This window comes from Paroedura picta, chromosome 6, assembly GCF_049243985.1.
Source record: "Paroedura picta isolate Pp20150507F chromosome 6, Ppicta_v3.0, whole genome shotgun sequence".
In the NCBI taxonomy this organism is placed as follows: Eukaryota; Metazoa; Chordata; class Lepidosauria; order Squamata; family Gekkonidae; genus Paroedura; species Paroedura picta.
The window spans coordinates 12,377,249-12,401,375 of record NC_135374.1 but is presented as its reverse complement, the minus strand read 5'-3'; the positions used below and the strand labels follow the sequence as shown (position 1 = coordinate 12,401,375).

The following is a 24,127-nucleotide window of genomic DNA, read 5'->3' as shown; positions in this document are numbered from 1 at the left end:
TGTAATGTGAGAGAACAGAAAACAGTGGATTCTTGGAATTTTTTTTAAAAGACCACCCCAAAGGCAACCAAAATACATACTGTAGCATGCTTCAACATGCAAAATTCAGACACAGCCTGATCCCCAAAATGAAGACTGAACGAAACAGATTAGTAAAATTTAAGAACATAAACAAAACTCAAAGATGCCCCCCCCCCAAGACCACCCTCTCCCACCCACTGCAGCAGACGGAAAAGTCACCTCTGTTGTAGCTCTGTCCTTGATCCAGAACAGTCACTGTTAAATACAAAGTGGAAAAGAGCGACACTGGACATTCTCAAATTTGAAACCAGTTACCGGTTTAAGCAGACAGACTGTAGACAGTAACCAAGAGTCAGGTGACAGCTCAAAGTCAAACTGGTTCGTTGTGGCATAGCCATTAAACCTCGTGCCACAACCAACCGGTTACTTCAGGCTTTCTCAACCAGGGTTTTGGGAAACTTTGGAGTTTCTTGACAGCAATTCAAGGGTTTCTTGAATGGGTGGGAGCTAATTTTATAAAATATATTTTTTCAATTTGTTAAACATTTATCAGGTGATATGACCATATATGGTCATGTTGACCTCCCCCCCACAAATGGCCAATGATGGGCCTGGAGGGGTGGGAAGGGGAGGGGCCCCAGGTGGGCGTGTCCACAGCTCTGGTTCCCAATCATATTCTGCACGATTGTGCCACTTCTTGGGTTTCTTGAAGGCTGAAGAATGTTTCAGGGGTTTCTCAATTATTAAAAAAATGAGAAAGGCTGAGTTACTTGAAGGTGTCAGGTGACTCTTTGTTCATTCCAACCAATTTTATTACAATCCTAGATCGGACGACTCATGGTTAATTTGGCTCCGGCAGACTAAGGGAGCAATCCTGCACGGGGCTACTTGGAAGTAAGTCCCAAGTTATTCAGCGAGGTACATTCCCAGGAAAAGGTCCTTCGGGATGTGGCCTAACACAGTTGCCCAGCCGAAATGACAGACTTCTCTCCCAATGCTTCTAAAACGAATCAGGGTCGAAATATTAAGCGAGGGCAGGGTGGGGGGAGCTATTCTTTCTAAGATAAATACAGGCAAACACTGCAGGACATCTATTGGTGGGGACAGATCCCTTTTCTCGCTTCCGTTACCCGAATCGGACATGCGGAGCTGACTCGCGCGCGGCGTTTTAACACGAACGTCTAGACATTTCTGTTGTCAATGGGAAAGCAGGGTTGGTTTGCTTTCTCGCTCGGTTTCGAAACAGAAAAAAATAAAAATAAAAATCTACCATTCTCAGGGCCGGTTCAAACAAATCTGGGCCCAAGTACGCTCAGATACCACGGTGAGGGGCACTGTATAACAACCTGAACGGAACAGAATAGAAAAGCAGTCAATGGAGCCACCCAAAGCAAGCAAAACAGAGTCCATGTCTAAGTCAAAAGTATGGCGGGCGTTGGGCAGCTTAGCTATACGCTCTGCAGTGAATAAATGCCTGGATATTTTGGGCTTAATCAGCATCGTGAAAACAGCCTGTAGGGTTTGCTCCCCTCTACCCTTGAGATTGTCTTACCCAAAGCTGCCCTTGCCGTATTTAGACTGTTTGACTGTTTCTCAATGCAGGAGAGCATTTACGCTTGCAAAGTTAAACTCTCTTCCTTCCCTTGAAATACGTAGCCATGTTGGTCCGAAGCAGCAGAACAAATTCGGAGTCTCGTGACGCCTTTAAGACCCACAGAAGTTTCATTTAATTCAAAAGGTGTTCAACTTGAATAAAACTTTTGTTGATCTTGAAGGTGCCAACAGCCTCAAAAGTCGTTCTTCCTTCCCTGAGCCCTATGGAAGGGAGGTATAGAAATTCAATAAATAAATAGTCATGGAAGGACCTCATCCTCTGATGGACTTTGAGATTCTGCTTCTGGTCTGATCATCAGTTGACCAGCAAAACTTTGGGACTGGGGTGAAATTTGGAGCGCTGCTTACTGGAGCGTGGTACCTTCCGCAGTATTAGGGAACAGGGATTTGTGAATTACTCCTCTTTTAGGTGAAAATGAGGGGTTGATAACATCAGGCATGGATTTCGGAGTCGCGTTGGCCACAGCCAAATTCTCTGCACAGGTCATTAAATCAAAAGGACCTCAAGGGCAGTAACCGTTTGGTGATTCCAATCAATTGCTTTTGGTCGTCTCTAGCATGGCATGGCCCAAGGCCTGTGGGCGACATGATCAGCATCGTTAAAGTCAGTATTTGGGGGTATCGTGCTGGGAAGGCAAGGGGCTGCGTTCCTCCTGCACCCCACGAGGGCGGTTTCAGGGCAGAAATCGGCAGAGGAGTCTTGTTAAGACGGAGACCCCAGCGTTGGCTTGGAGCTGACACTGTGTGTCGGTGGGTGCGAAGTTTCCTGCCCATGGAACGCATCTTGTCTCCTTCTCTCTCTGTGGTCTGAAATGCTGCCCCGAAGAGTAGAATAAACCACCAGGGTCAACATGGGGGGGGGGGGGGAGAAGCAGTTTGAGCTGCAACACAGGGCACAAGGTGATAAAGTCACATTCTGCTGGCAAAAAAACCCCTTCCGTCTGTGGCAATCTTGCCCCGGATCCAAGCCCAATCCAGACGGCTGATGCCTGCGCCGGTTGCAAAAGCCAGCACGCTGAGCTGAAGGGATGTCCTCTGTGAAGCAGACCTGGAGGGCTCCCTTAGTCTATTTATAGGGATATAGACTGAGTGTGTTTTTAGACTGTGAGGACTAGGAGCTTGCTTTTTGTTTTCATTTTTAACAGGAAAGACTGGTGCTGAGAAGCAATTGACAGTATCAGAAGGACATTTTTAAGACCAGGGACATCTTTAAGACCAACAAGGTTTTATTCAAGATACAAGCTTTCCTATGTGTGCACAGTTCTTCAAGTGTGATTCATTGTATAAGCTTTTGTGTGCACGCACAGTTCTCCACATACTGAACAAGTGTGCATGTACACAGAAGCTTGTAACTTGAGTCAAACCGTGTTAGTTTTAAAGGTGCCCCTGGACTCAGACTTTGTTCTGCTGCTTCAGACCAACGCGGCTGACCACCCAATTCAATGGATGCTCGTTTGATTTTTAAATAAGTTTCCCTCTTTGGTGTGCCTTCCACAGAAACGACTCTGGCAGTCCGCAAAGAGCCGAAGATTCACGAGGCTACAAAACGGTGCATGCTGGCAGAGTCGCTTGCAATGTGTGGCCTGTTCGGGACGAGGCGCCTTGCAAATTTGTCTTTTCAAGCAATTTGTTAAATAAGAAACGAACCGCGTTCAGCTTAAATCGGAGGTCAGACTCACAACAGGCCAACCAGGGGTGAACCAGGGGTAGTCAAACTGTGGCCAGGGGTAGTCAAACTGTGGCCCTCCAGATGTCCATGGACTACAATTCCCAGGAGCCCCTGGCAGCAAATGCTGGCAGGGGCTCCTGGGAATTGTAGTCCATGGACATCTAGAGGGCCACAGTTTGACAACCCCTAGTGTGAACTGTCTCCAGAAAACGTCCTGTGTAGAGGGAAGATTAGATTTTAGCTTGAGTTTGCGTTGGGTGTGGGTGGTATTCGGTAGGGCCTTGTACCTTTCTGACCATACATCGTGCAATTCCTTCGGTACTACTGCACTATCCTGTACCGGAAAAACCTGCTGGATGGTTCTAGGTTGCTAGTGGAACTTGTGACACTGAACAGAGGTAGGGAACGTCTGCTGCTGTCCCCTTTTGCCCTGTATAGAAGACCACAGATTGGGCTGTGTGTTTAGGGCAGGGGTAGTCAAACTGTGGCCCTTCAAATGTCCATGGACTGCAATTCCCATGAGCCCCTGCCAGCATTTGGAATTTGGAATTGTAGTCCATGGACATCTGGAGGGCCACAGTTTGACTGCCCCTGGTTTAGGGAGTAATATCCCACACTGCTTTCCCTTGTCCTTGTGGGGGTGATGGGTGTTCAAAGCCAATTGAACTAGCAAAACGATGAGCAGAAGGAAGATATTTTCGTACACTACCCAGTCTGAACCGGCCCTGGCTACTCCGAAACGGAAACAAAAACGAAAACAAAAGCAACCCGACTCAAATGATAAGGATCAGACACGAGGGATTTTTCTGGTTTGCTAAATTTCATGCTCACACCCCACTCAGTGCGGTTATCGTACTGCACATGTGAATGCACAATTATGAATGATCTTCGTGCGACCCAGCAGAACCTCATCAACTTCACCTAGCTTGCCTACCCCACAAAATCTAAGCAAATCCATTTCTTTGTTGGTTTTGAAGGGGGGGGGGAAGCAAGATTGTCGACCTTATTGTGCCTTGCTGAGTGCATCTTTTCATGGACTCTAGGTCAGGCTTTCTCAGCCAGGGTTTTGGGAAGCCCTGGGGTGTCCTGACGGCCCGGGAAGGGTTTCCCAAACAGATGGGAGTTAATTTCTTATATATTTTAAAAAAAATCACATTTATTGAGTGATATGACCATATATAGTCATGTTGACCCACCTCTCCTCCCAGAATGGCCAGTGATGGGCCTGGAGGAGGTGGGAAGGGAAAGGGATTTGGGAAGGTGTGTACATGTTGGACGTATTTTGATGGCTGTTTTGGTTCTCAAACAGGGAAATCAGCATCTACCTGATGTTATTTCAGGGCCTCAACCACAGGCCTGGCAGAACACTTCTGACTTACAGCCCCTTTGGATCTGTTTGAAGTCCTGGAGGGCTTCTAGAACAGAGGTAGTCAACCTGTGGTCCTCCAGATGTTCATGGACTACAATTCCCATTCTCATGGGAATTGTAGTCCATGAACATCTGGAGGACCACAGGTTGACTACCCCTGTTCTAGAAGGAGCATTCCACCAGGCCTACCGTATTTGCCGGTGTATAAGACGACTGGGCGTATAAGACGACCCATCAACATTTCCACTCAAAATACAGTACTATGGGCCACTATGGGCAACTATGTCTATCCCAACTGAAGTGCACCCGGCGTATAAGACGACCCCCCCACTTGGAGGCATGTTTTTCAGGGGGGAAAAGTAGTCTTATACGCCAGCAAATACTGTATGTATGTACAGCCATCAAAGTCTTTGGGTGTATAACTTTTCTTTTAGGACGCAGTTGTCTTCCTTCAGGATAAATGCGGAAATTCATCTGGATCTCCTATTCTCTGCTGAGTGACTATAAAAGCCACTGCATATCAGAGGTTTGTGTGTGTAGGACCCCAATTATCCGATTTGGCCCTTTCGCCATCAACAGGAACGGTAAAAAACAGAAAAAAGCCACTGTGATTACTTAATACCATATTTCTTCCCCCTTGCTTCCGTGGCCCTGCTTGTATGTAATTCACTTGCTGTGGCTCAGCTAATGAGCACAATCCGATGAGGTTCTGCTGTGGTCTTTTGCTCACAGAAGAAGGAGGAGACGGGAATAATGGAAAAAGATTAAATACCTTCATTTTCTATAGTGTCAACTACGTTGTTGACAAGCTGTATGACAGTCACTATGGAAGCTTGTGGAAGAAGGAGAGCAGAAAGAAAAGGAAGCATAGCTCCGCGTTAGTATTTATAGCACACAACGTTGTGAGGTCACCAATACCAGATTCTCACAGACAGATTTGCCGGGTGGAGGAGACGGGGGAGACGGGAGGCCGGCCCAATGAATTATGCATCTTGAAGGACATTTCAATTTCAGATAATCCCGTAAATTTCCCCCCACCCCCTCCCGCGACAGAAAAAGCAAACGGTGATACAGTCAAACCCAGCGCTTCCACCAAGCTCATATGCTGTGATGGATATCAGCTCATAAATTCGGGCCGGATTGTCCGGCAGATTCAATTAACCGGGACAGTATCTTGTCTACCTGACGCTAATCTCTAATTAATCCTTGCTAAAAGGTCTCCGAAGGCAGGCCGCTGTGCGCTGAGAGATCATTATCTTTCCAGCCATCGTAAGGATCTGAGATAGAGGGGAAGTCTTCTTCCTTCCATCTTTTTATTTCCTTCTTTCTCTCTCTTTTCAGCAGCCTATGTTTATCATTCATGGCTCGTAGGACAAAGCCCTTGGGGGGAAATGACCAAGTTCGGCAGTCATAATTAAAAAGCCGTTCTCAAGCGGCTTGGGTGGAAAGACTGGGTTTTATTTCTTCTTTAAAAAAAAATGCTGTAGAACAGGGGTAGTCAACCTGTGGTCCTCCAGATGTCCATGGACTTCAATTCCCAGGAGCCCCTGCCAGCAAATGCTGGCAGGGGCTCCTGGGAATTGAAGTCCATGGACATCTGGAGGACCACAGGTTGACTACCCTCGCTGTAGAACACAAATGGTTATGTATCTCAGGGCTCATGCCTCTCCACTGTGTCCAGCCATACAGAAGAGGAGGGGTCCCCTGATTCGTGGTTCTGCTACCCATCTTGGGGAGGCTATTTTGAAGCAAAATAATTTCTTTTAAAAACACCGCTTGCCTCCTTCTGAACTACCTTGTGTGTTCTGAAGGGAGCTCCTAGAAAACTACATCTGAGAGATAACTTCTCTGAGTGACTCCTTAGATCGGTAGATTCCAAACAACTAGATGTCAAACAACATTGTCAAAAAAACAATGTCAAAAGCGGCTTTGACTCTCTCTTAAGTGAACCGTGAGGCTCCCGTTTCTGAGCCCTTGTCCCCTCTCCTCCCAGCAGCAGGAAAAGAGGGAGGATCTGACTCACCCCATTCTCTTCCGCTTCTTTATCTGTAGGCCTGTTCGTTCCAGGAGGGGTTTAAGGATTCATGGGGCCTGGAACACCAGAGCCCCTTTAAGGATTCACTGGGCGCTAGTAGAGTCCAATTGCAGTGGGAACAGTCAGGATGCGGGCAGAGGGCCCCCCACACTGGAAAGGGGTGTCACTCCGAGTGTCTTTAAAGAGGGAAAAGGGGGCAGAGAGAGGCTATGGCCCTCATCCATGGAGGGAGACACCGCACAGGGCCCCTGGCAGTGCTGGGCCCACAGCACATGTTACATGGCTAAAACGGTCCTCGTTCATTCTACGGGGAGGTATGGAGTTCTCCCAGAATTGCCACTGATCTACACCCCTCTGAGATCCATTCCCCTGGAGGAAACGTCCATTTTGGAGGATATCACGTCCCAGCTGAACACTCTTCCCCCTCCAAACTCTGTTACCCCTAGGTTCTGCCCCCAAATCTCCAGGGATTTCCCAATCTGGAACTGGCAGACCTAGAGAGAGCTGCCCCAGCAAAAGATGCCGCAAGGACAGTGGACTGCAGCAACGAGGGAGAACTTGAGAAAATCACCTCTTTCTGTTCCACTGATGCAAGAAGCAGCAGCGTTGGTATTTATACCCTGCTTTTCAATTCCCAGAGGAGTCTCAAAGCTGCTCACAATCGCCTACCCCTTGTCTCCCCGCAACAGACACCCTGTGTGGGAGGTGAGGCTGAGAAAGCTCTGAGAGAACTGGGACTGGCCCAAGGTCACCCAGCTGGCTGCATGTGGAGGAGCGGAGAATCAATCCTGGCTCTCCAGATTAGAGGTCACTGCTCTTAAACCACTCTACCCAACTGGCTTTAAAGCTGCCAAGTGGAAGTGGAAGAAGGAGAAAACGGTGCTTTTCTCCATTTCCCTCATCAATGCAGCACCCTAACCTAGAGTATGTTTTGCGTTACGAGGCTCTTCTGTTGCTCGGAGAAGAGCTTCTCAGCCCACAGCAGACGGCTTGCAAAAAGGTGGAGAAAGAACGACTCTATCAATGCTTTCCATGAACTCTCCAGGTGGGTCTGTTCCTTCCGGCAAACAAAGTTTTCTAGCCACATGATTGAATCATAGAATCATAGAGTTGGAAGGGACCTCATGAGTCATCTAGTAGTCCAACCCCGTGCACTATGAAAGACACTCAGAAGTCTATCGCTCATCCACTCTAACCTGCCACCCCCTTGAACCTTCACAGAATCAGCTTCTCCATCAGATGGCTCTCCAGCCTCTGTTTAAAAATCTCCAAAGATGGAGAACCCGCCACCTCCCGAGGAAGCCTGTTCCACTGAGAAACTGCTCTGTCAGGAACTTCTTCCAGATGTTTAGAAAAATTTATAATCATAGAATCAGAGTTGGAAGGAACCTCCTTACTCATCTAGTCCAACCCCCTGCACTATGCAGGACACCACAACTCTATTGCTCATCCACTGTCACCTGCCACCCCCTTGAACCATCACAGAATCAGCCTCTCCATCAGATGGTTCTCCAGCCTCTGCTTAAAAATTGACTGAAAACTAAATTTCAAATGACGGTTGCAGCAAGTTGCATTATAGCCACGTTCTTACCATTATCATCACCGGAGTCTGACTGATATGAGCTGAGGGACTGAACTTCCGAATTGCTGCCTTTATTACTTCCTGAGAAGCAGGTGACTTCTTCCGCGTCATCAACTCCTTTGCCTGCAGACACATGAGAAACGGCACTGGGTCGGGTGGGTGGACGGCTCTCACTTCCCGCTACAAAATGCTAGGTGGGAACTTAAATGCCATGGTGGGAACTTAACTGGGGAGTGACGATCAGCTCTGCACATCGAGACACCTGTCAATCTAGCAGCTTCAATCAGGCAACTGAGTTACGTGACCCAAAGCGTTAGGAACTGACTGGCGTTAGGAAAAGCAATGAAATAAGGGTTTTGGGGCTTTACATGCATACTGCAACGAGCAAGGATCCATTACTGGGAATTGGAAGGGCCAATGTTGTGTGAACCACTAGGAGAGCAGGCATAGTGACATGCTTAGAGTCTTAGTCAGCAAATGAATAAAAGCTTAATTAAGGCGTACGGTTATGGCTTCTGTTTCGTGGATCTTGGATGCTTTAGGATGCTTTGGGCTGATCCTGCGTTGAGCAGGGGGTTGGACAAGATGGCCTGTATGGCCCCTTCCAACTCTATGATTCTATGATTCTGTGATCACTTGTTTCCTTTGTTTTTGGAACACGGGAGTCATGATGTGGCCCCAGCCTCCTTGGAGAGATCAGGGCCCTCCAGGAATTTCAACAGTTCCAGAGGACCTATTAGAGATGTTCAACCAGGTCTCTGGCTGAGGCCAGAAATTTAACACTGAGTCCTTCTTGCTGAAGAATCTCCCAATTATAACGTACTGATTTGCTGTCATAACCTTGTTCTTATGTGCGAAGTCGTGTCTGACCCATCGCGACCCCATGGACAATTATCCTCCAGGACTTCCTGTCCTCTACCATTCCCTGGAGTCCATTTAAGTTTGCACCTACTGCTTCAGTGACTCCATCCAGCCACCTCATTCTCTGTCGTCCCCTTCTTCTTTTGCCCTCGATCGCTCCCAGCATTAGGCTCTTCTCCAGGGAGTCCTTCCTTCTCATGAGGTGGCCAAAGTATTTGAGTTTCATCTTCAGGATCTGGCCTTCTAAAGAGCAGTCAGGGCTGATCTCCTCTAGGACTGACCTGTTTGTTCGCCTTGCAGTCCAAGGGACTCGCAAGAGTCTTCTCCAGCACCAGAGTTCAAAAGCCTCAATTCTTTGACGCTTGGCATTCCTTATGGTCCAACTTCCGCAGCCATACATTGCAACTGGGAAGACCATAGCCTTGACTAAACGCACTTTTGTTGGCAGGGTGATGTCTCTGCTTTTTAGGATGCTGTCTAGATTTGCCATAGCTTTCCTCCCCAGGAGCAAGCGTCTTTTAATTTCTTTGCTGCAGTCCCCATCTGCAGTGATCTTGGAGCCCAGGAAAATAAAATCTGTCACTATCTCCATTTCTGTCACTATCTCCATTTCTGTCACTATCTCCATTTCTTCCCCATCTATTTGCCAGGAATTGAGAGGGCCGGATGCCATGATCTTTGTTGTCATAACCTAGCCACCTCCATTCAAGAGGCAGGTTTAGAATCACAGAATCATAGATTTGGAAGGGACCTCCTGGGTCATCTAGACCAACCCCCTGCACTATGCAGGATACTCCCAATCACTTAGAGCCTCTTGTGGCGCAGAGTGGTAAGGCAGCGACATGCTGTCTGAATCTGTCTGCCCATGAGGTTGGGAGTTCAATCCCAGCAGCCGGCTCAAGGTTGACTCAGCCTTCCATCCTTCCGAGGTCGGTAAAATGAGTACCCAGCTTGCTGCTGGGGGGTAAACGGTAATGACTGGGGAAGGCACTGGCAAACCACCCCTCATTGAGTCTGCCATGAAAACGCTAGAGGGCGTCACCCCAAGGGTCAGACATGACTCGGTGCTTGCACAGGGGATACCTTTACCTTTACCTTTACCCAATCACTCATTAACTGTAAGCTGCCACCCCCTTAAGCCTTCACAGAATCAGAGAATTTAAAATAATTTATTTATACCTATATATATTAATATTTGTTATTCTCATGTTTTAATATGTTGTGACCTGCCCTGAGCCAATTGGTAGGGGCGGGCTATAGAAATAAAGATCATTATTATTATTATTATTACACAAGGGGACCGGACAGATTCATGGAGGATGAGACTATCAGTGGCTACTAGCCATGGTCGCTGAAGGGAACCTCCACGTTCAGAGACACTAAACCTCTGAATCCCAGTGCCAGGAGGCAACAGCCTCCATGCTTTATTGATGGCTGTCCAGAGGACCAGGTAAGCCTCCGTGTGAGACAGAATGCTGGACTAGGTGGATCATGGGTCTGATCCACCAGGACTCTTCATACACTCTTAAAAGTGGGTCACATAAAATGAGAAGAAGAAGAGTTGGTTCTTATATGCTGCTTTTTTCTACCCCAAAGGAGTCTCAAAGTGGCTTACATTCGCCTTCCCTTTCCTCTCCCCACAACAGACACCCTGTGAGGGAGGTGAGGCCGAGGGAGCCCTGAGATTACTGCTCGGTCAGAACAGCTTTATCAGTGCCATGTTGAGCCCAAGGTCACCCATCTGGCTGCATGTTGTGCAGAATCGAACCCGCCTCGCCAGATTAGAAGTCTGCACTCCTACCAGTACACCAAAGTGAGCTTGGTATTCATGAACGTTATGATGTGGGGCAAATGCAAACAAAAAGTGTGGAAGGAATGTGGGAAGGGAAAAAAACAAGAAATCCTCTGTATTCCCCATGACACCTGGCCTTCTTAGAATCATAGAGTTGGAAGGGGCCATACAGGCCATCTAGTCCAACCCCCTGCTCAACGCAGGATCAGCCCAAAGGACTGGAGTTCTTCTCCAGTACTCACCTTCAGTGCCGTTTTCCCAGGTCTTCCTGATGGAGTCACAATCGGAGCGGCACGGAGACACGGCCGGCAGGTTGGGAGCCACACTGCACACCACGACCCCTCGCCTCGCGGTCAGGATCCGGGGAGACTCCGGATGGAACGTCGTCATCTCCTGGTGCTCCGTCCCGAGTCCATCCACTATCTTGTCCAGGTTATTTCTGGAGTCACTCTGAAAGCAAGGGGTGTAGGCCATCGGCCTCACGGGGACCTGGGGGGGCCCCACCTCTTGGTAGATGTTGCGGCCGTCCCCATTGTTCCTCATGTTCTTGAACTGAATCCCGTTGCTTTTGTGCAGCAGGGCGGCCGTCGCTGGGTCTTGGACCAACGTGATATTGTTACGGGAATAGTTCTTCCGGAAGACTTTTTTGCGGAACACGACAAAAAGGACGACGAGCACGAAGATGACGAAAAGGACCACGGCGATGCCTATCAGCTCCTCTTTGCCCACGTAAGAGTGCCCGGCCTGGATGTTGGGGACGACCACCGGCCTCAGCCCACAGTGCTGGCCTACGAATCCGGGAGTGCAGTTACACAGAAACGAGCCAAAGACGTTGACGCAAGAGCCGCCATTTTCACACTCCTCTCTCTCGCATTCGTTAATATCTTCCTCGCACCTGGAACGGAAGAACGGATTGGTGGACGATGGAGTTCAATGCTCATAATTGAATACGGAGGATACGGGGGATACGGAGGGTGGAGGAGGGTTTTTAAAATTCTTCTCATTGCCGGAGAAGGTTTTTGTTAGGTTTTACGGGTTTAATGTTTTTTATGTATTGGGATTTTATTGACCCGCCGTGAGTCAACTCTGAGAGCGGCAATAAAAAAATCAAATAAGCCAACAAACAAGCAAATAAATAAGTAAATACCGCAGCACCCCAATTTGTTTGTTTTTCGTATTTTTTAACATCTGGTTTCCTGTATCAAACAATCCATTAAACCAGGGTTAGTCAACCTGTGGTCCTCCAGATGTTCAGGGACTACGATTCCCATGAGCCCCTGCCAGCGTTTGCCTTCAGAGAATCAGCCTCTCTGTCAGATGGCTATCTAGCCTCTGTTTAAAAATGTCCAAAGATGGAGAACCCACCACCTCCCGAGGAAGCCTGTTCCACTGAGGAACTGCTCTAATTGTCAGGAACTTCTTCCGGATGTTTAGACAGAATTTCTTTTTCATTAATTTAATCCCACTGGTTCTGGTCCATCCCTCTGGGGCAAGAGAGAACAATTCTGCTCCATCCTACACATAGCACCCTTTTAAATACTTGAAGATGGTTATCAGATCCCCTCTCAGTCGCCTCCTCTCCAGGCTAAACAGACCAAGCTCCCCCAACCTTTCTTCATACGTCTTGGTCTCCCAACCCCTCACCATCTTTGTCACCCTCCTCTGGACACGCTCCAGTTTGCCAACATCCCTCTTCAGCTGGGGTGCCCTTATTCGGACTCAACCCCCTGTTCTGCTGAGGTCAATACTGTCGACTTGGACGAGATCAGTAGCTCTTCAGGCTGTCCTGTTTCCATCTTTCACAACCCCTCCTACCTGATTCTTCCGACTGCACACAGTGGGGATTGAACCAGGGGCCTTCCGAATACCAAGGAGACACTCTAGCACTGAGCCACAGTCCCCTCCATGCATAATGACAAATCATCTCATACTCAAAGGAGAATGTGTGGTGCATATACTGAGCCAGGCCTATGCTCCCGGTGCCCCGAGTGGCTGCCCAAAGTAACTTTCCCGGAGAACTGCACGATGTCTTTCCCCGGAATGCAGGAGGGAGACTCTCTTCCCTAGTTCGTGACCCGCAGTCCGGTCCCCCTGTGGTGCTCCGGAGCCAAGGGGTGTTTGGTGCTCGGGGCAGTCAGCGCTTACTTACGTCACTCCCGTCAATCCGTTTTTGCAGCTGCAGATGAAGGTGCTGCCGATGGGATCGCAAGACCCCCCGTTGAGGCAAGGATTCGGGAAGCAGGCCGTGATCTCCGACTCGCAGTTTCGGCCTGTGAATTGAGACAGGCAACTGCACTGGTAGCCTAGGGAAACGGGGGTGGGGTAGGGGGATAGGGGAGAAGGAAAGCGTCAGAGACGGCTGGCCGACAGAAATGCCCAAGCGGAACAGCGTCTGCCTGGGGGGTTAGCGTGGAGCGTATGCCGGGCAGCTTTGGGTGGGTCAACATTGCCCTCTAGTGGCTGGCTTTGGAAACTTGCTGGGTTTAAAGAATTTTTTTTTTCCCTGCTGAAAGCATCAAGAGAAGAATCTTCATACTTGGTTATAAGCAGATACCCTGTATGAGAAACAGGGTGGTACCAAATATTTGGGGACGGGGGCAAGAAAAAGTTCTCATGGGCCCCCTCATGCTCGCTCACCCATGTGTCTCAGCCTCAGAAAGCTAGCTGGGTGTCGTGGTTAAGAGTGGCGGCCTCTAATCCCGACAACAGACACCCTGTGAGGTAGGTGAGGCTGAGAGAGCTCTGAGAGAACTGACCTGGGGAAGAAGAGCTGTTTCTTTACCCCCTGAAGGAGTCTCAAAGCGGCATATAGCTGCCTCCTCCTTTCCACAACAGACACTTTGTGAGGCCGGTGGGGCTGAGAGAGCTCTGGGAGAACTGTGACTAGCCCAAGATCACCCGTCTGGCTGAGCATGGAGGAGTGGGGACTCAAACCCGGTTCTCCAGATGAGGCGCCGCCGATCTTAATCCCTACACCCAGCCGGCACTCAATTTTGTGACTGTCACGTTACACAAAGTCAGGGCCTATCTTCCAATTATGGTAGCTCTTGGAATCTCTGCCAGCAAACGCCGGTTTCACGCTCTGCTCTGCAATTGGAGAACATCTGACAGAGCCCGAGGCCTCCCATCGAATCCGACTTAATTATAAATGCTCTCTCTTTTGTGTGTGTGTTTGTGTGTGTACGGAGGATTGCTTGGCCTAATGAAATCATTGCGCCCGGGGGGGGGGGGAGAAGGAGGAGAGAGCAGCCCTGGCCATGTCACAGCAGATTGCTTTATAGATCGGCTGATGTATAGTTAGGCCCCATTGCTTTAAAATTATGGCGCCGTAACAATCCTTTATTTACATATGCTGCTGAGACAGTGCAGAAAAGAAAAAAGAAAAGAACCCGAGCAAATAGATTTCCTAACGAGAGAAAGAGCTGAACTATCCCCTTGGGGCACGTGCCTCCCGACAGCCGCGGCAGCGCATGGAGGCCCAAGTCTCAGAACACCACAACGAGCCACCCTGACGCGAGCAGTTTATATGACTCTCCTAATAAAATGGACCCATCACTCGGAGATGAACGCACATCGGTCTTTCCTCCCGGCAGCCGACGGAGACGGCCAATCCCCAGCCCTCTTGAGCGAAGGATGGAGGGACGGAGGAAATTATCCTAAAGTGATTTGTTAGAAAGGTTTCAATCTGCACATCATGCTATTTGCTGAGTGACGGCGTAAAGAGACGCTGGCGAAATCAATCGAGAGAAGAAACGGTGTCCTCCCCTCCCCCTTTCCCTTTATTCACGCGGGGAAAGACTCGGCCTAATTTGTTATGCAAAGTCCGAGTTAAAAGTTGGGCACTCGTTTGATCTTCCCTCCTGGGGCGACGTAAATAATCTTGTTTAGCAATTCTCTCGAAAGCCTCTCTGCCTTTTGAGAGATTGCCCTTCTCCTACTTGCCACCTTCTACGTGCTCTTTTTTCTTAACCTTCCAGTTTGCAGATTTGTTGTTGTTAGTTGCGAAGTTGCGTCCGACCCATCGCGACCCCATGGACAATGATCCTCCAGGCCTTCCTGTCCTCTACCATTCCCCGGAGTCCATTTAAGTTTGCACCGACTGCTTCAGTGACTCCATCCAGCCACCTCATTCTCTGTCATTGTCCCCTTCTTCTTTTGCCCTCAATCGCTCCCAGCATTAGGCTCTTCTCCAGGGAGTCCTTCCTTCTCATGAGGTGGCCAAAGGATTTGAGTTTTATCTTCAGGATCTGGCCTTCTAAGGAGCAGTCAGGGCTGATCTCCTCTAGGACTGACCGGTTTGTTCGCCTTGCAGTCCAAGGGACTCGCAAGAGTCTTCTCCAGCACCAGAGTTCAAAAGCCTCAATTCTTTGACGCTCGGCCTTCCTTATGGTCCAACTTTCACAGCCATACATTGCAACTGAGAATACCATAGCCTTGACTAAATGCACTTTTGTTGGCAGGGTGATGTCTCTGCTTTTTAGGATGCTGTCTAGATTTGCCATAGCTTTCCACCCCTGGAGCAAGCATCTTTTAATTTCTTTGCTGCAGTTTGCAGATAAAAAATGCTTACACAGCTTAAGGCTGACACGTATCCAAGGTGCCACCTATCAGATTCCCACTGCCAGACTGTACCCCTGTGCTGGGAAGTTCACAGGCTCTATATCTTGATGTTGTCCTCCATAGTAACTAAGAGCAACAGGATGCTGGATGAAATGGGCCACTGGTTTGACTCGGTAAGGCTCTTGGAGCCAGCTTGGTTGAGTGGATAAAACCAGCGGCTTCTAATCTAGTGAGCCAGGTTTGATTTCCCACTCCTCCACATGGGAGGCTGGGTGACCTTGGGCCAGTCACAGTCCCGAGAGTGTTGTTCTCATAGAGCAGTGATATCAGGGCTCTCTCAGCCTCACCTACCTCACAGGGTGTCTGTTGTGGGGAGAGGAAAGGGAAGGAAAATGTAAGCCGCTTTGAGACTCCTTCGGGTAGAGAAAAGCGGTGAATAAAAACCAACTCTTCTTCTTCTGATAAATGTTTAACAAAAGATCGAATGCTCTAACCACTGCACCACACTGACTCCTGTTGGATATATTTTGCTGGAAAAGTAGCAGAATCAATATATAAATGAAAAGATCAGGCAAGGCAGTTTTAAAGTATATAAAAGACTATTTTACTAGAACTATCAGGGTAGGGAATACTAGAAGGTAAAACAAGAAAAATACATAACTTCTACAATTCCACGGCATTTTTAGCCCGTCTTAAGAGCTTGTGGGGAGTACAAATGGATAGAAGACATTAAGGTCATGATTGAAATGTCAGCTGTGGTTAACTGAGTGACTCTGTCCCTGCGATGCACGTTTTGTAATGTCCGAATTGGAGCACCATGTCTCCGGTCGAGAACTGTGGCCAGCCACCACCTCCTGCCTCCCGGATGCCTTCCGGCCCTGAGCCAAGCACTGAAGGACAACTCCTACAGCGAAGGTCAGCAAGCTTGGGATGCACATCTAGCCTGATAATCCTGCTTGTGCACGTTTCCCTTTGCCCACCATTGCAACAACCAACGGCATGGAATACATGTGGCTCTGCATTTGTCTGAAACATGTGAAATGCACTAATGGTGCATTGGCCCAGCAATGTCCTAAGTGCTGCAGCACAAAGAAACTCTGGAAGCTGACAAAAGGGAAGACTGAGAAAAAATAAGACACCTATTGTTGCAGGGATGTTTCGGTTTGAGAAAACAGCCTAGATAAGGGAAGAAGAGCTGGTTTTTGTACCCCGCTTTTCACTAAATGAAGGACGCTCAAAGCAGATTACAATTGCCTTCCCTTCCTCTCTCCACAACAGATGCCTTGTGCGGTAGGTGGGACTGAGAGAGCTCTGACAGAACTGCTCTGCGAGAACAGCTGTAACAGGACTGTAAATAGCCTGCGTGCGGATGAGTGGGAAATCAAATCCAGCTCTCCAGATGAGAGGCCGCCATTCTTAACCATGACAACAAGCTCGCCTCTGGGTCCTTCCGTTTTCATGTTCAGCCAACAATTAAGGTTGTTTGCCCATATGGGGCTAGCCAGGTAGGGCCACTTATGATAACCAGTACTCAGTAGGGGAAGGGGTTTGAACAAAAAGAAAGTTGGTTCTTATATGCCAATTTTCTCTACCCGAAGGAGGCTCAAAGCGGCTTACAGTCGCCTTCCCTTTCCTCTCCCCACAACAGACACCCTGTGAGGGAGGTGGGGCTGAGAGAGCCCTGATATTACTGAAGAAGAAGAAGAGTTGGTTCTTATATGCCGCTTTTCTCTACCTGAAGGAGTCTCAAAGAGGCTTACATTCGCCTTCCCTTTCCTCTCCCCACAACAGACACCCTATGAGGGAGGGGAGGCTGGGAGAGCCCTGATATTACTGAAGAAGAAGAAGAGCTGGTTCTACCCGAAGGAGTCTCAGAGTGGCCGCTTTTCTATACCTGAAAGAGTCTCCAAGCGGCTTACAGTCGCCTTCCCTTTCCTCTCCCCACAATAGACACTCTGTGGGGCAGGTGAGGCTGAGAGAGCCCTGATATTCTTGCTCGGTCAGAACTGTTTTATCAGGACTGTGGCTGGCCCAAGGTCACCCAGCTGGCTGAATGTGGGGGAGCCCGGAATCAAATCCGGCTTGCCAAATTAGAAATCCGTACTCCTAACCACTACACCAAGCTGGCTCTCTATTTGCACGGCTGCTGCAACTTGGTGGGAGGATCACGAGGGGGGTACCTCTGTTTGTGTAGCTGGGCAGCCCCACATAACAGAACTCTTTCTCCTGCGGCTGCTGTGATTACAGCGGACGTATGAAAAAGCGGCAAAGAGACCCTTTACAGGGGACTGCCCAGCCACAAGATCAGAGGTGCCTCCATCACAATCCTCCCTTCACGGGGGCCACCGTAAATGTGAACACTGTACAGTCACAATGAGGATTATCAGCAACACAGCAAACCTTCACACTAAGGCTGAAAGGGTGGCAAAACTACTAAATGCTTAGTTTGTGGGTTAACTCCAAGAAATGCCTTAGGGAAGCACAGGAGAGTTCTACCACCTTCCAGAGTCTGGGCCCGGAGGTCTTTCTTGAAAGGATTCCCAGGACCGGAACCCGGATACCAAACCCTCCCCTTTTGAGAAAAAACAGAACAGAATGTCGATGCAAGATATTCACCACCAGATGGCACACTCGTGCAGGTCCCTCCGTTCTGGCAGGGGATCCTCTCACAGGCGTCCGGATAGAGCACGCACCCGAGTTTCAGCTCCGTCAGGCCGACCACTTCGGCGAAGGTGCTGCGCTTGTTCTGCAGCGGCAGCTCGTAGTTGTTCAGGATGACGGAATCCAGGCACCCCTGGAAGCCGCTCAAGACCTGCGTGGGCCTCTTGTCCGTCAGGCTGCGGACGTTCTCCACTTGCACCTGGGCGCCAAAGTAGACGGAGCTGTCGGTGCTCAGTGTCTGGAAGTACAGGGGGGCCTTGCGCCGTTCCACGTAGCTGTCGTCCAGGGACAGGCTGGTGAAATTCCGATTCAGCTCGAGGAAGACCGAGTGCCAGCTCCCGTCGTTGACGGCCCGGCCGGAGATGCCCAAAATGCCCGGGCCAGTGCCGCAGTCCAGCTGGAACCACAGCTTCCCGTCCACGATCTGCGAGGGGGAAACCAAAACCCCAGAGAGTCAACGCTTGCCCCAGAATCCTTGCGTTCCTTCCAGAGCTCTGCAGAAAAGCTATCAATCCATGAGCATCGATACTCATGCAGGCACTGCTTTTACTCGATCGCAGAAAGGCCACAGAGTTTACGTTTCACGTGGAACTCAACTCTGGCCAAGCACGGAGGTTATGTACCGATCAATATGTGTGTGAGGCTGCCTGGCGTGCATTTATGGTGCTGGTGGAAAGTTATGTCAAGTTGCAGCTGACTTATAAAGTTTTCAAGGCCTGCCTCTCCGTAGCAAGCATGCATTGCCTTAGAGCCAGCTTGGTGTAATGGTTAAGAGCGGCAGCTTCTAATTTGGAGCGTCGGGGTTGGATTCGCCGCTCCTCCACATGCTGCCACATGCTTCTTGGTGGTGGTCTCTAGGGATGCCAGCCTTCACCCCCAAAGCTCCACCCCCAAAGCTCCATTACCAGCTCCACCCCCAAAGTCTTCGGCTATTTCCCAACCAAGAGCAGCAAACCTAGTGGTCTCCCATCCAAGTACTGGCTTATCTTCCAAGTTCTGAGAAGGTCATTCTGGTCTGGGCCGTGCAAGCCAGCACATTCATGCACATCACTTAATGTGGGAATAGCCAACCTTACAAAAGGTGAATTCCCGTGACAAATGGTGAGTAATAATCCTTAGCCCTGTAAACAGGACTTGATGAGTTTAACTGACATCACATAAAATTATCCTAGTAAATGGTGCAATAGTTCAGTAAACTAGGCCATTATTTATCACCGTATTGCACATGGGAAGAAGAAGAAGAAGAAGAAGAAGAAGAAGAAGAAGAAGAAGAAGAAGAAGAAGAAGAAGAAGAAGAAGAAGAAGAAGGAGTTGGTTCTTCTATGCCGCTTTTCTCTACCCAGACAGAACAGCTTGACCAGTGCTGTGGCGAGCCCAAGGTCACCCAGCTGGCTGCATGTGGGGGAGCAGGGAATCAAACCCAGGTCACCAGATTCACCTAGCAGAGACTTGAACTAGGGATCTTCTGGACCACAGCTTAACTTTCAAGATCGGAAAACATTGGGCTATCCTGGGTCATCCAGGTCAGGGCAGATTTCATGACTACTTTGGTTCAGTTTGAACGTTGGATCCTTTCCCCTTGATTTTCCCGTGTTTGGGGCCAAAATTGTTGCTGGACCTAGCCAAAGTAACATTTAATGCTCTTTTTGATAGGTTAAAAAAAGTGTAATGTTTACTAGTGTAAAGAATCAGCACAATAATTGGCAACAGTCAGCCTGTATCCACCTTGTGTTACATATCCTTTACATATGAAGCTCTGTGTTTGCTTCTAAACCAGGCTTTTCCACCCTTTTGACTGTGGAGGAGCCCCTGAAATAATTTTTCAGACTTCGAAGAACCCTGGAAGTGATGTCATCTGGCCACGCCCCCCGCCACACTCCCAGAAGTGACATCACTACCCCACCTTTAGCCCTCCTTTTGCCCCTCCCCTCGCCTTTACTACTACCATGGCAGCTCTGCCTCACATAGCCCTCAAAGAAGAACAGGAAGAGCAGCCTGGACCCTACCCCATAACACACCACTTCAGAGCTCCCATGGACCCCCTTTAGAGCTCCTGTGGATCCCCAGGCATCCAAGGACCCTTGTTTGGGAATCTCTGCTCTAAGCAATTACATTTGAGGCACTTAAGTTCTGAGAGCAATCGTCTGAAAACTGAAATCCTGCAAATACCTCAAGTTGGCACTTTCTAAATTAAGAGAGAAGGTGAGAATGGAGATCCAGAACTTGTAGGCTCTGTTAAAAGCAGGACTGCGAAACCCAGGTCACATCAAACTATACACAGCTCTCTAGCCATGTACGAAGTCCTACGTGATTCAGAATTTCCAGAGCAGCCAGCATGTTAGTCCACTGCAGCACAAATAAACAGAGGTCAATAACGCATGTTCTATTTTTGCTGGGACTGCAAAACCAAGGGCGGGCAAGGGAGGTGGAAATGGGTAGCTGGAAAGCGTCAGTTCAGAGAGACACGGCGGACTGCCGGGCCTACCAATTTAAATGCAAAAGCGAACGGAGAGGCGTGACTTGGTGAGATATAGCGGGAGGCATTCTTGTGGACAGGATTTTTCATATAGAGCCTATTTCCCTGCATATGATATGCATACAGTTCCTCCCCCAAATCTATTATATGCTGAAGGGTGCATCATATGCAGTTCACTGCGGGAATAATATGCTTTTTAGTCTAGCTAAATGAAGTGCCAAAGATGCATTTACAAATACAGTTACCCAGCACATATATATATGTCTATACACACACACACACACACACACACACACACACACACACATATGAAATAATGCAGATGTTAGTTCCAAAATAGGATTGATGGTGTTTTATTCAGTGTTCTGTTCTTTCTTCCACTTGCTTCCCCCAAATTTTTTCCCCGCCTTAGTGTTTGCAACTTAAAGAGACACCCCACATATACACACCTTTATCACAATCACGCTGAGAATTGTTGTCTTCAATTTCCTGTTATTTCCTGTTATACTCTGCCAGATGTTACAGAGGCATTTCATTACATATTACATTGAAAGTGCATTATCCAATGCGTGCATAATGGACCCTGGGTCCATTCGGCACGTGTTGGGATAATGCACTTTCCGTGCACTTTAGAAGTAGACTTTTATGTTCTGCACAGGAAAATACAGCTGCAAAATGTGCGCAGGATGGGATAGGAGTACTTTTTAACAGCAGGTGGTGACCTTCCTGAAATCTAGGGGCATTTCCGCACCCGTTAAATGTAGTGAAACGCTTACCTTAAGTAGTCGTTATATTCTGGTCCCTGCATAAGACATTGCCAACATTCAGCGTCTGGGAAGTAACCGGCTGGCTACATCCTCCATTTTAAAGTGCTAGTTGGGGAATTGCATAAAGTGGATTCACCAACTTATTTAGTGCTAGCTGCCGGAGAGCAACCAGCAGGCAACCAGCAGAGGCAAGGTATAGAGGCTAAAACGTGCCAAAGGATCGCCTGCCTTGTTCCGCTCTCGCACCCGCCTCCCTCTCCCTTGTTCCTGGGGATGGGAATTTCTTTTTCTAAAGGTCTAACATCCTAGAGCAACGAATATGCGGACAAGCAGGCGATGCCAGAAATAAATTCCCCCTCCCAAGCTGTAACACAAAGCATGCCTCTGTAAAGTTCCCCCAATGAGATTAATTTTTAAAAATTATATGCATAGGCGTTTAAATGGAGAACTATGATTTTTTAAAAAATAGCAGATTCTGGGGACCTTTAAAACATGGAGAAAGGGGACTGGCTGCCTGGATTGACTGTTTTAGCCATATTATCTTGGTAACTGTGAAATTGTTTTGATTTTGCTGGTCTATGACTGTAATAAAGATAAGTATGTATGTATGACTGACAGGTGGAAGAGTGTCATGTGTAAAGCATGTTGCTCTCTTCCACTATTTCCTGCAGCACTTGAGGAGAGTGAGAAGCACAAAAAAGTGGCAGATGAAAGTGAGACTGCAAAAAGGTGAGGAGGGGCCTGTAGGCGCAATAATATTTAGCGCTATGCTATTCAGCTGGCATAACGCTTTTTTTTAAAACTGATGTGCGGAAATGCCCCAGGACATGGCCAGAGGCATCCTAAGGGAAGTTACATTCTTGTAAGAAAATGGAAGTCTATTTAAGTTGTGTGGGAGGAATGCTGTATAGGAAAAGAGGCCTGAGATAACAGGCATAGAAACTAGCTTCTGTGACATGGGCCCTTCATCTGAATGTTCTTTTGTTTTTTTCTAAAGGTCTTTTACACAAGTTTCTTTGGGAAGAGGATGGGCCAGAGATTATTGGTGCGATGCAGAGGAGGCACATGTTCTTGATTCTGCAATGGCCACTTTAAAAAATGGTTATACTAGACCAGCCTCGTTTAGCCTTTGGACTGCTGAAGAGCTCCTGAAATCATTTTTCAGGCTTAGAAGAGGCCCAAAAGTCATGTCAACTGGCCACGCCTCCCTGCCACGCCCTCTCGGAAGTGACATCACTCCTGCAGTAGCCATTTTGTCTCACGTTACCGCCATTTGTCCATGCAGCTGTATACTGAGAACACTGAATCAATTATACACTTCCCAATGTTTCCTACCGTCTTCTTCAGAGCTGGTTTGGGGCAACAGTTTGGGCTCGGAGTGGGACTACACCGGTTAGCCTTTCCAATATGGACTAGCAAAAATGTTGCCGATATTACCGACGGGAGGAGTGTGGGTTGGTGACGCGGTCGGCAGCATCCCTGTACTTCCTGGTTGTGCTGACATTTTGTAAATGTCCTCCCCTGTGACATCTTCCTCGTTATTTTTACACACTCACTGTGAAAGGGAAGACCAGGAAGTGTTTAATTAAAAGGACATTTCTAACAAGGGGGACGGGGGGGGGGGGGAGAGAATCATGAATGTGTTTCACTGGCAAGTGTAGAACTTTTTAATTAATATTTTCTGTTCTGCTTCAGTGCGACAATGTAATTGTGCTCCTCGAAATGATTAATTAAATAGCCAGTCTATTAAGAGCAAGGGAAAAACATGAGTTTGTAATGTTTTTTTTTTCCTTTGCAAGCATAGGAGAAATCATCCCTTGAGGTTTTTGTGTGTATGTGTGTGGGGGAAGAGTGTGGAGCTGGGGTTCTCGTCCACTGGGTCACAGAGTGGACCAAATATGGTCCTGTTGACCCACCCACCCCCCTCCCAAAATGGCCAATGACGGACCTGGAGGGGCGAAAGGGGAGGGGCCCCATGTGGGCATGTACCCAGCTCTGTTTCCCAACCATATTCTGCACGATTGTGCCACTTCTGGGGTTTCTCGAAGCCTGACGAATGTTTCAAGTTTCTTGATGGTAAAAATGTTGAGAATTTATCATGTTATATCTATACTGTCTTTTTCTCTCCAGTTCCATGTAAACCGCCCTGAGCCTCAGGTAGGGCGGTATATAAATATAATAAATAAATAAATAAGTATAAATAAAGCTGACAGCTCCTGCTTTAACGGAGGTCAGGCTGCTGGAGCGGCATCTGCTCTAGCGGACTGTTGGTAGCCCCAAGTAGCAACATTTGTGGCGTTAAGTGGGGAATTCGTCCAGCTAAGGGACTGGATCCATATGAAATTTTCAGTACGCTGGATCAGTACAAAAATTTCTGTTGGTCTTCGGCCTCTGCCTTCCGACTCCAGTCTGCAGAGAGGTGATGAGATTGGTGGAAATTTGCCAATTTATTCTGGACCCAATACAAGGTGCAGAAGAGAGGCAGAGGCAGATGCAGGTAAATGGTCAATGTGTATCATTCTTCCAGTACATGTCGGGGGTCATGAAAGCATGAAGCTGCCTTATCCTGAATCAGACTATTCATCCACAGAGGTCATTACGGGCTACTCAACAGCTCTCTGGGTTCATAAAAAGAGCTCTTCCACATCATGTACTTCCTGATTCTTTCAGCTGCAGAGTATTGAACCTGGGACCTTCCATATGCCAAGCAGATGCTACAC

General features: G+C 48.3%; 1 protein-coding gene across 7 annotated transcripts in view; it reads right to left on the bottom strand.

Moving 5' to 3' along the window:
• The window catches only part of FAT3 (FAT atypical cadherin 3), a 570,888-nt gene that overhangs the window by 6,355 nt on the left and 540,406 nt on the right, over positions 1 to 24,127 (bottom strand). For 4 of the 7 annotated variants that reach the window (XM_077341425.1, XM_077341428.1, XM_077341426.1 and 1 more), the window contains 6 exons: positions 18,120 to 18,588; positions 13,093 to 13,246; positions 11,186 to 11,838; positions 8,300 to 8,413; positions 5,446 to 5,505; positions 241 to 276 (listed from right to left, as the gene is read on the bottom strand). In XM_077341425.1, coding sequence (XP_077197540.1) covers positions 241 to 276; positions 5,446 to 5,505; positions 8,300 to 8,413; positions 11,186 to 11,838; positions 13,093 to 13,246; positions 18,120 to 18,588 — 1,486 coding nt within the window. Of the gene's footprint in view, positions 1 to 240; positions 277 to 1,291; positions 1,368 to 5,445; positions 5,506 to 8,299; positions 8,414 to 11,185; positions 11,839 to 13,092; positions 13,247 to 18,119; positions 18,589 to 24,127 lie in introns of all 7 variants that reach the window. The other 3 variants (XM_077341429.1, XM_077341430.1, XM_077341431.1) reach the window with 2 other exon arrangements.